The 12,518-nt window shown below is 35.4% G+C and overlaps 1 protein-coding gene across 6 annotated transcripts in view; it reads right to left on the bottom strand.

Moving 5' to 3' along the window:
• Positions 1-12,518, bottom strand: part of Fry (FRY microtubule binding protein) — a 353,736-nt gene that overhangs the window by 223,011 nt on the left and 118,207 nt on the right. Inside the window, exon 1 of one of the 6 annotated variants that reach the window (XM_010623896.3) lies at positions 3,494-3,569. The exons of the other annotated variants lie outside the window; for them this stretch is intronic. Coding sequence (XP_010622198.2) covers positions 3,494-3,554 — 61 coding nt within the window. The 5' untranslated portion in view covers positions 3,555-3,569. Of the gene's footprint in view, positions 1-3,493; positions 3,570-12,518 lie in introns of those variants that run through there. 6 annotated transcript variants of the gene reach the window in all.

Below are 12,518 nucleotides of genomic sequence, written 5' to 3'. Positions count from 1 at the left end.
GTTCTTTTGGAAACATTTTTGTCTCAGAAGACTATGAATCTTAGCAGTTAATCAATATAAGAAATAGCACATTTTCACTGTATAAATAAGGTACTTTGCAAAGTTCTACAGATATTACAAAGTTAAGATTTAAAAAGAGTTTGAACGATTTAAAAAATTTAATATGTTTGGCCACAAGATGTTATCAGACTGAACAGCCCAGTGAAAGAGCACATGAGTTTAGGAGAGCACTCATTTATTTATTCATTTGTTCGTTAGTTCAATCATCAAACATCTACAGAACACCCAGGCTACTTCAAGCATTGTGCTATGTGGGGGAAGATCAGACCTGGCTCCTGGCCTCACACAGCCCACAGTGTTCAGGAAGCCAGGTGCTCCATCATAAACGCACAAAGAAATACAACTGCAAGCTGGACAGTAGTGTGCAGACTGCTGCAAGAAACAGGGGAGGCTTATCTGTGACTGTGGAACTGCAGGATTAGATTGTTTGGAACACTGGTGTTGAGACCTAAAAATAACTGATGATAAGATACCAAAAGGTTCAAAGCTGAAGAGAACTGGGGCCTCAAAATGATAGGAATTATACGTGTGTGTGTGTGTGTGTGTGTCTGTGTGTGCGCGTGTGTGTGTGATGGTAGCTTGCCCGATCACTTGTTAATAGTTTTATGACAAGCCATTCTGGCTACCTTCTCCTTCGTACCACTTTCCACTGCTAACAGTGTGCATCACGTTTCCTGTCATTCAGAGTTCGGGTTGCCTCCTGACACAAAGTGACATGGTATACACATGTTTTCTATAGGTCTCCCTAACTACACTTCAGTGCCACAGGGAAAGGAATATATTTTATTCCTCTTGCAATCACACCTCCTAACACAGTGCTAGGGTTAGTACTCAGGATTCAACAGATATCTGCAAAGTAAGGAGTAAGGAAACATTCAGAAGTACAAAGCCATGAATTGTCTCTAGCTTAAAAATCCTACATTCAACCCAAGACTCATATCAGGACTATCAGAAGAGCTGCAACCAAGCAAGACTCTCTGACAAGTAAAGCACCAATATGCCCAGGAGTAGAATATTTTATCAACCATGACAGCATGTCATTTCAGCTGAGAAAACATGACTCATATGTATTGGAAAATGCTGGGCTTGTGGAATCTTTAAAGCAGTTTGTCAAAGTGCATGCTGTGGTCCATTACTGGATCGTAGAACCAATTTAGTAGGTGCTGATCATTCTGATTATGATGAAACAGAACAGAGAGAATAAGATAAAGTAGCAGAGTGATGGCATCCAGTTCAGTTAGGATAAACGGTGCTCTGCAGAGCTTTTGCTTTCAGTCTCTGATTACAGGTACATATATATGTATATGTCTGTTGCAGGTCAGTGGAAAATATGTTTTCTGCTGTGGGTCATAGTCAAAAAAGCTCTACAGGTTGAAAGGACCACAGTCATTCATAGAGTGTTACATGGGCCTGCCAGAAATAACAAACTGGCTTCTTGAGCTATTTTATTAGACCCATATTTAAGTCAAACATCAAGGATAAGTGAAGGATCTCAGTGACAATGTTTCTGCAGCTGAGCTGATACACACCTTACAAACATATTACATAGAAACCAACAAAAATGGACACTAAATTAAGATTGGGCATGCTGGGTGGGGATGCAGGGTCCTGACACAAGGGCACTACCAGCAGCTACCATATTTTGACAAATAAAAGTCAAAAGCCAAAGTTATTTGGCTTCAGGATCCCCTAGAGGATTAAATAATATAAGGAATGATTTAAAAGAGAATCTAATCTTATTTACATCTGTGTTAATGTGATATGCAAAAAGTTATACACCCACACATAGGTACAACACACATTACAATATTCATTATATTACGCACAGGCATTGTATAATACAAATGATAACATTATAAACATTTCCAAAATCTGTAACATGCAAAACAATTCCAGTTCCTTGTAGAAAATAATAAATATATCCAATGAATTCACTGAATAAGCAATATCTTTTATGGTCTGATTAGTGTTTCATATGATCATTAAAGTATTTAATAAATGTCTGATTCACATGGACTAATTTATGCATATGCCAGCTCCTAGAAAACATTATTTTAGGTTTTATTAATTTTTTAGTTATGGATATGTACAATGAGTATATAAAATTTCAATACCTGTCTGTCAGAAGTTTATAATCTAAGACATGACACGTCTAGTAAGTCAATGAAACAGATTAGTAGTTACTGATCCTTTTTCAAAGTCAACTTTATAACCATGAGCAAGAAAGGTAATAAATGGAAAAGCAGCCAGCTGTCTAGCTCATGGGCGAGGTCCACTCAGGTGAAACATGGCAAGAGTAACATCTCCAATAAAATAGTAAGCATTTCACATGTGTACTATGATGCACCATTCTTTTCATAAATACCTAAATGCATGTTTTATAATTTAACTTACATAAATGTTACATACCAAAAAATTTTTGAGAATAAAAAAAAATGTTCCTTAAAACACATTTACTAAACCACAAAGGTAAGTGGCGAAATTTGAACTACTAGTAATTTTATTCCTAGAAACAAATACCATCATATGTAAAAATCTAAGGGGTTTTCTTAGAGATAGTGTAGTGGAAAAATGAACAAGTAATTTAACCACCCAAGTCCTTAATAAACTAAATGGTTTTTCTCTATTAGAGCAATATGTCACTCCTTACCACTTACAAATCAACTTTTTCTGCCTTCATTAGGTAGAAAGTTAAACAGCCAATATCGAAGATGCATGTAATTAACTATGTCATGGATGATTCCTCTCATTCATATTTTGAACCTGATATACAAATGCTGAAAATGTTGGGCTAAAAGTACTATAACCAGGTTAATACTCTCATGAAGGAAAGGCAGCAACATGCAGTTTCGATCCATTTAGTGCTGGTTAAAAAACGGTGCCCTCTTTTTTAACTCATTAACAAAAGTGAAAAATATTTATTTTTAAAAGTTAGAGAAAATTAAGTCAAATGCCAAAAAAAAAACCTTCCTTAGGCCAATTGCCATGTTTAAAACCAAAAAGGGAAGGGTATATACATTAATATTTAGAAAAAATAAAGCATAAATACCCTGTACTATAATATTAAATTCTATAGTATGAATTATTTTCCAAATACATATTTTTATAGATCAGCAATTTTCCACCAGTCATACCAAATCTTTTAGTGACAATTAAAAGGGCAGAAAAATTCCATTACATCACAGCTGTTCGTTCCTAGACTCATATACAAAGAGGACAAAAAAATTACAATCCCTGAAATATTATAATCCCAAATGTAAGACCTAAAAGGCCTTACTCCTAACTCTGAACAATGGCATTCTAACACAACCCCTGCATGTACATTCAACTTCTTCCTCCACTCTCTTCCACAGACACCTTCGGAGAATCCTCCTACACTCAGAATTTAATAAGCAATTCACTACTCCCCAACAAAACAGCCTTTCATACTTACCAAGCCCTTTAATGAAGCTGATCACACAGGATCGTCTCCAGCAAGCTGTTGTAATCTCCATGGGCCTGACACGAAACCCAAACTAACAGTCTGGAATGGTCTGTGTAAGACTATGTTCCAGGGCGAAAAAGGATAATGACAGGCTCCATGGTTCCGCTTCTCACTGTCACCGTAAGTGCCTCAGCCACAAGGTAGGGCTCGTATATTTTTGGCTCCAGGTGTATTTTTAGTCAGGTGCAAAAAAATCTACTGTAGAAGACAAATGAAAACAAGTCTTCCATCCAGGGCAGACTGTTCATACCAATGGGACAATTTTTAGCCTGCACGGTAAGACAGTGACCTACAACTCACAGAGTGCCCGTATGTCTATATTTATCCACAAGAACATACTATGCTGACAGATTAGTAAAGCTGCTCAAAGCACTCCAGGAACATGAGCCTGATCCACACAGTTTGTCATAAACAGTCCATGCACACGGAATACATGTGCTGCTCCACAGATTTAACTGGCCATGTTGTGTTCCTGTCCTGGAGAAATATATATAAGAAAAGATAACACACGATGGGTAATAAACTGTTGCTTTGGGAACTACATCCACAAGTACAAATAGCTTTAAATGGCTTATATTCTTCCAGACAAAAACCAGTTGAAGCCAGGAGTAGTGAAAAACCATACACTTCTTAAGGAAAATGAAACACTGAACATCTGTTGACATAACTCATAAAGAAAAGTGATTGAATTCAAATCTAGAATTAAATCACTTCAATAAAACACAGCCTAAACTGACTCAATAAAAACTTAACTGTATAAAACAAAGAAGGACCCAAACAATCTAATACTAAGTGCTCCATCTTCAAGAAAATTGGTATTGGCTAATGAGGAAATTGAGCACAAAAATGCAGTTACTTAAAACCAAAAAAAAAAGGTAACTAATTGGTCTTTTGATGTCATTTTTTCTGATGGAAAAATTCTGTGAGGGCCAATGAAAATCAATTTCCTCATTAACACAACCATGAAGAGCAGGAAACCCAAATAATTTTCTATTCTTGATTTACTCAAGTAATTGAAGGTTTTTCTTTAGCACTGAAAACTGAAACTACAAACAGTATGAAAAGAGAATTGACTGATGAGCTGAAATATTTTATGGGAAGGTAAAAAATTCCCAAATTACCAAATCAAACACTTACAGTGATTCTAGTGAGAGTAATGCCAGCAAAAACGTGTCATGGTGCCCCTGTGCCTTTACACATTTGGGGCCTAGAATGCCTTTTTAAAGAGCTGACTGTGATAGTGATGGCATTTGTTTACACTTTACTGGAAGGATTCAAAACATTTCTAAGATAATAGTGTGCCTAAAATGGTTTGTGTCTGGAAAAGTAATTGTTCAGTTTTTGCTGTCTGTGTTTGCAGAAATAAGAGTTTGGTCTTGTTCTGTCTATATCCACACTGGATATGAGAACCAACTGAATATTTGCATTTTCTCAGACTCAAGTTTCTAGTGCTACTGTTAGACTAGCAAATGATGAGACTGTCATTCAATGACAAAACATTGCCTAAAACAATCTCACAGATATATGAAAAAGAGGGCTTATCATTTTAATTTTTCATTCTTTTTACAGATACCAATTATCAAATGATATTTGAAGGAAATACAAGAAAAAAGTAGAAAAATGAAATAACCTTTATGAGACCACTGAATTTGATTCTGATTATGTTAGGTACTTTCCATGTATTATTTTATTAGGTCCTTATTTAAAAGGTAGGCATTGTCAATTATCTCATTAGGATCTTATGTACTTTTATAGTTTTTCATACCAGAGAAACTATTTGGAATTTACACATGTGTGACTTATTTATTTCACTTAGGAGTATATCCACAATATGTATCCATTTTTCTATGAATGAATCTAATTTCTCATTCTTTATGGCTGAGTAGTATTCCATTTTATAGAAAAACCACATCTTCTTTATCCAGTTTCCAACTATATATAATATTACATAAGATCCTAATGAGATAACTGATAATGTGAAATAGGAAGAAAAGCGCTAAAGGTAGGGAAAGTTGGAAGGGTAGGGGAATGATAATAAGAGAGAAGAAAAAAATACGAGAAAATGGAAATAAAGTGTTCATAAATGGGGGTGAAGGGAGGGCAAGGACAAGGAGAAAAAATGAGAACCAGGACCTGTCATGCAAAGGTACAGGATCCCAGTGATGAATGTAACTGTACTGTGTACCTAGAATGTACTAATAAACTCAATAAAAAAAAAGGTAGGCATTATCATTTCCATGTTGGATTTGATGAAAAGTCATTAAAATAAGACTGGCCAAGGACACTGAAATCAGACTCTAATATCACTACATTTGTTAATTTTTATTCTAGTAATTTATTTAATATAAATTAGAACTTACAAAAAGCAGTAATCTTAGAATTTTCAGTTTTGTATGCATTTAAGAATTACCTTCAAATAATCTTTTATTTAAAACACAGAAATCTCACATATCCAAAATTTATGAAGCTAGGCACAGGTGGCTTAAACCTGTAATCCCAGCACTGAAGAAGCTGAGGCAAGTGGATCACTGAGTTTGATGACAGCCTAGGTTACACACAGCAAGACCCTGTCTAAAAAATAACAGCAACAAAAACACCTATGAGACTTTAAGAAAGTGACTTTATAGAGGCCCTCCATCCCACCTGGCCATCCCTATTTAGCCTATTTTTTTTATACACTAGACATAATTCTAACAGTTTTCCCCCCTAACTCCCAATGTATGTTAGAGTAAAAGCAATAAATGATGGATGAATGAGGGCTCCTAAAGTCAGACACACTGTCATCATGAGTAAGAGGCAGCTGTCAGCTGATGTCTGACATTGATAGGAAAATCAGAAAACAACAAAAAGCAGATTTAAAATTCACATAGCTTAGTATGTAAGGATATTTTACTCTATAAAAGAGATAGGTCTTTCCATTTCAAGAACCTGACTGGTAGTCATATATTTATGGAATCTGTAATTAATACATTCCCTGATGATCTGACTTCATTTAAGCATGGTTAAAGTATGGTACTATTTTATAGTACAGACACATATAGAATAAAATACAGGTTAGAAAGAATTCTATTCCAAATTGCTGAACTGAAATGTTTTGATTCTTCTATGGTCCAGCTCTATGCTTAGAAGAAATTTATTCATAGATCTTAGTTTCCTAATGATTCGAAATAAATATCATGTATTTTAAACTATACTAATATATTCTATACTTAATAAAAATAAAACTAGATTACTGGCAGATTTAATTCATAGTTTCATAATAACCCTCAAATATTAACTGAATAAATGACTTTAAAGTTGATGTTTTTAGTTAATCTATTAAGTATTTCTGCTCTGTATGGACATGATGACTGCAAATATCACGAAGTGCAAAATAAAGTGAAATCCAATGCTTGTATCACTATGAGCTCAGAAACTGCGAGCAAGTTGCTGAGTGTGTTTAGTTTATCTTACTGCTTTCTGGAAGAACTATTGTTAGGCTACTGGCTCAAAGATAGCTACTTAGAAGTGTGAAGTTAGTAGGTGGGCACAGTGGCACATGCCTGTAATCCCAGTTCCCTGGTAGGGGGAGATAGAAGGATCACAAATTCGAGCCCAACCTGGGAAACTCAGTGACTTAGTGAGAACATCTCATACATAAATAAATAGGGCTGGAATGGAAGCTGTGTGAAGACCCTGGGCTTAAGAGGGGGCGGGCACACATGGTTACATCTTAGATCATGCTTAACCACTCTCTATTCCCATGTATCTATTCTCATTAAATATAACCTATTGGATTCTACCCACTTACCTTATAGCAGTGATGGTGAACCTTTTATTTGTTTGTTTGTTTGTTTATTTATTTATTTGGTACCGGGAATTGAACTCAGAACCTTGCGCTTGCCAGGCAGGTGGAGGCATCACTGAGCTAAATCCCTGGCCCAATGGTGAACCTTTTAGAGATGAGTGCCCAAACTGCAAACTAAAAACCACTTATTTATCACAAAGTGCCCACACTGCAAATAAACCTAAATACTGAGTTTTAGTTTAGAAAAAACAACTCATACATTAACATCTTTTGTCTCAAAAGTAAAGCAACATGCATACCATAGGTTTGCCACCACTAGTTGAGCTACTCTTACATTATGGAAAGTGAGAAATCATTTTAAGACATTTCAAAACATTTTCTACAGCTTGAAGAAAAAGTCAATATTTAAAAGAATCACACTGTAACATCGCCTATATAACTCAAAACACTAATGTGAGAAAAAATGTAAGATGCTGCTGATTCGTTTTTTTCTCATTGATCTTACAAATGAAATGCTTCTTTAAACCATGAGGTTTTAGAATTAGTTTGTGCTATACTGATGAAATATTTCTACAATTAAAAGGTTATATTTTATTTGTATAATCATAGACATGCTAAGTCTTTCTAGGAATTCAGTACAGTATTAAAATTTTATCATTTTATTAATTAATAATGTTAATTATGGCAATTAACAATAAATGCCAGTACCAAAAGACTATAGTCTCTCGTTACTTTTATGTGATGTAACATATAAATATGTTTGTTCACTTGAATTAATAAACTTTTTAGAGCCAACAGGTCTCTGAGGCTCCTGAAGGAAGGAACCAAATGGAGCATGCTCTGGGCAAACACTACTGACAGCCTGGCCTCTGTGCCCTGAGGAAACCGTAAGGAGGACAGGGAACCCTAGAAGACAATGTGTCATTGTGCCGGGAAGTCCTGGCTTTCAAATAGGCTTCTAGTTGTGTGAAGCATGAGCCAAGCATGTCATTATTTAAAGACACTTGCTTGCAAACAAAAATTATCAGGAAGGCCTCAAGGAAAATACTGATTTATTCTGGCCCACGGTACATGCATGTGGAACCTAGCTACTGGTAAAGTAGTGTTCTACCACCAGATGTGTCATACTTGTTAGGTACGGGCTGCCTCCACCTACAAAAGGGTCACTTTAAACCTCCAAAGATTGCTCATTCTCTGGTACTTTACCAGGCACACTTTCAACCCAGCCTTGGAGAGAAAACTCAGGAGGGACTCTGTGTTAATGAGAAGTCATAGAACCTAAAAATACTAGGAATACTCAAAGTGCTTTTTCTCTAGACCATGTTCTCAGAGCATTTCCACCTATCAGTTTATAGATATTCTCTAGTATGTGTGTTAATTCCTAACTTGATCTTCCCTTTACCTAAGTCTTAATTTCACTATTTTGGAGGATTGTTACACTGATCCTTTTCTTGAGTTCAGCTCATTTATTTTTTCGAAGGGAGCCTAACAAAAGCCTAAAAGTTCCCTCAAAGTTGGGGAGCTCTATAAAAAGTACAGATTGCAGGGTCTAGTGGAGACAGACCTACAAAATTTGAAAACCTAGTGAGAAAAGCATGTATCTTTAAAAGAAAAAAAAAGGTTCTGTGAGTGATTTAGATGTGTGGCCAGCTGTGGAAGATACTGAGGATCTTGAGAGTATTTACTAGTCAATGATAATACAGTATCCAGTAAACTGTCTCCTCAGACAAAGGAAAGCATAGGAGGATTTAAAATAAGTTACCATCCTAAACAGATCTATCTAGCTGGTAACCATCCATCTCTATTCAAAACACAATGAAGTAAACTAAATAATTAAACCTGAATCAAAGTAAGCTAAGCTAACTAAATTAAACTAAAACACCTAAAGGAAATAACCTTAAAAATCTGGGATTTGCTTAAGCCATCCTTAATTTCTTTCTGACCAGTCTTATAGGTTTTGTATTTCTGCCCCAGAGCCACAGAATCCATATACAAAGGCTTACTCACTTACTCACTTACACAAGCCAAATATTTACATGCAACTCAAGTAAGTTATGTTTAGACTTTAAACCCTCAACAAATTGAACACAGAAAAACAAAAGACAAGATATTAAAAAATGGTGAATTGATAACAACAAAGACAATGCCATTTAGTTTAGAATATAACTCTTGGAACCCCTGAACAATTCCCAAGGACATCTCTCAGAGCCACACAGAACAAAAGAGGGAAATACTGCCTGGGGATTTACCTCAGTGGCACTGCGCCCACCTCATAAGCACAAGGTCCTGAGTTTGAGCTCTGGTACAGGTGGTGGTGGTGGTGTCCATATCAAAGGTAAAGGATAAAAACTTGTGTAGGACTTCTTGATTTTTCATTCAAAACATTTAAATATTTAATAAAATAAACCTGACAGTAGGAGTTCAGTTCTGAGTGATTTGTTCAGTATAGTCCAACTAGGCACAATTAGAATAACTATTTGCAACTAAGAAAACATCACTTAAACCAAAATTTCCATATCTGAAGTTTTGACTCCTTCAAACACTTGCCTTTTCTTTAAAGTATGAAAATTCTGGTGAAAATGTTAATAACAGGAGCTCAGAGAATTGATTCATAGCCTTCTAATCCAGTATTTAATTTAAGAAGGTATGGTATAAGGAATTTACTAGTATTTAAAATTGAATATATTCAATTTTAGGGAACCACACTCATCTTAGTTGTCCTCCCTTATCTGTAGGGGATGCATTAAAAGACCCCTAAGCAAGTGCCTGAAATCTTGGACAGTACCAAATCCTATATACAACACATTTTTACCTAGGCTTAGATACCTATGATAAAGTTCCACTTATAAATCAAGCACATCTCACAATTACCAACAATTATTGATGAACTATGACAAGTGTAACAATATCTTATAGTAAAAGTTATGTGAATATGGGCTCCCTCAATTGCCATGGGATGGGCAGCATACAAAGTGTGCATACACTGCACAGAGGAATGATTCACATCTCAGGTGCTATGGGGCAGAACTGCAAGAGATTTAATTACACTACTCAAAATGGCAATTAAAACTTTCATTTCTGGAAATTTCCATTAATATTTTCAGATAGCAGTTGATGGTGAGTCACTGAGACTATGGAAAACAAAACCATGGGTAAAGGAGGGCCCCTCTATCTCATATCCTTTAAAGTTCAGTGCTTATGAACCATCCTAACTGATTGTATTTAGAAGAAAATATGTATACATAGAAATGTCACAGTAAGAGCACCACTATTTTGAGGGCTATCACCATTGCTTTTCTGTCAGGTGAAATTTTTGCCTTTGTAAGAGAAGTAAAGGAGTAGGGAAAAAGCCAGAAGATACATAGCTTTTTATTACTAAGGAACTCCCAACCTATCTTCATCCTCACAACTCTGCTCTAAGAAGATTCTTTGAGATATTTCAGTCTATATGATATTTTTTTCTCCAATCTCACTTTGTATTAGGGATTGCTAATATTTTTGAGAATTCAAACACATGGCTAAAAAAGGAGTTTCCTTCACGTATGACTCTAAGTGTCCAAAGCATGGTGTCCAGAAACTTATCTACATTTAAATGAGACAAAATATGTAAACTATGGCTGTACAGACCTTAAATGCATGTTCAAGAGCTGTCTCCACTATTACATAGACACAGGATTTTATAAAGGAATACAGCCTGAGCCCAGACTGTTCTGAAAAGATGATGAATTTAAATGAATACCATGAAAAAAATGGAAACTGCTCTGTATCATGTTAGAAAATATAACCTTTTTGCTAATCTAGAAATGGCAACTTCCAAAATGAAATCTACAATTAGAATGTCAATAGTATATGAATAGATATTTTATATGATGATATGATTCTAAAGCCTAAAGTCTGGGAACTACTAAAAAAATTCACAATAATTCTGCACTGTCCAATTCAGTGGCTACTAGTCACATCTGTAACAACCAAGCACTTCAATGTGGCTAGTATAACTGAGGGATCAAATTTTAATTTTTACTGTAATTAAATTCAAATTTAAAAATTGATACTTGATTCAGTTACTTGAAAAAATTTAAATATGCTTAGAAAAATTTGCACAGGTGAAACTGTAGTAGGAGGCTAGGGCATGACAATGTGGCTGGAGCAGCTGCCCACAACCTACCAATCGAAGAGACAGACTTTTTTTTTTTTTGGTACCAGATATTGAACTCGGGTCCTTGCACTTGCAAGGCAGGCCACCGAACTGCTGAGCTAAATCCCCGGCCCAGACAGACTTAATAACCACAGGTGCAGAATACCAGTACTGAGCCCAACACGGGATCAAGCAGAGTCCCGTGTCTGGTACCAATCTTCGGATACTAGAACATGCCGAACCTGGCACCTGATATTAATCGTCTAGCAGGAACTCAAGTGGGACCACTTGGATCAACTAGGAGACAAGACATACAAGGACGGCGGTAACTGACTTTGCAGCCACTGCCCTCTTGTTCTTGCAGTGGTCAATTTGTTTGCAAGATGCATCTTCTATCTTTCAAAGCACTCTTCTCACTGAGCACTTCTTTTGCACTTCTCCTCTCTTTTCTTTTGTTTTTCATTTCTGCCTTAAAATAAATGATAACCTTTCACATCCACCAACTGTCCTGAATAATTCACTGGCTGGGACAAATAAGAACCTGGAAAACACTGTTGGTCCCCATTTCATCTGATAAATTACTATTTGAATTATAAATTTTATGAAATTTATATACAGATCAATGGTTTTAGAATAATTTGGTGTCCAAATTTAGATGTGCTGATGGTATAGAATATATGCTAGATTTTGAAGAATTAGCTCCCCCCAAAAGGTAAAATATTAGTAATTTTTATGCTGATTACATGTTGAAATTATAATATTTAAAATTTATTAAATTTGGTAAAAATTAAAATTGAAATGTTTTAAAATATTTAATGTTCACACTGAAGAACCTAGAATTACACGTGTCTTATATTACATTTCCACCAGATACACTCTTCTAGACCCACTAGTTTATAAAACTTACGTGGGGAAGAATTTCTGTGGAAAAACATGGGAACTTGTTAAGGAAAAGCTATAGTACTTTGTATTTACAAATTAGGAAGGTAGTCATATGTATTCACAAACAAGAGATAAAACATTACATATTTTATATATATATATATATATAT

Source organism: Fukomys damarensis, unplaced genomic scaffold, assembly GCF_012274545.1.
Source record: "Fukomys damarensis isolate Sample0158 unplaced genomic scaffold, DMR_v1.0_HiC HiC_scaffold_38, whole genome shotgun sequence".
Taxonomy (NCBI): domain Eukaryota; kingdom Metazoa; phylum Chordata; class Mammalia; order Rodentia; family Bathyergidae; genus Fukomys; species Fukomys damarensis.
The sequence above is the reverse complement of the archived record's forward strand: the minus strand, read 5'-3'. Positions and strand labels throughout refer to the sequence as shown.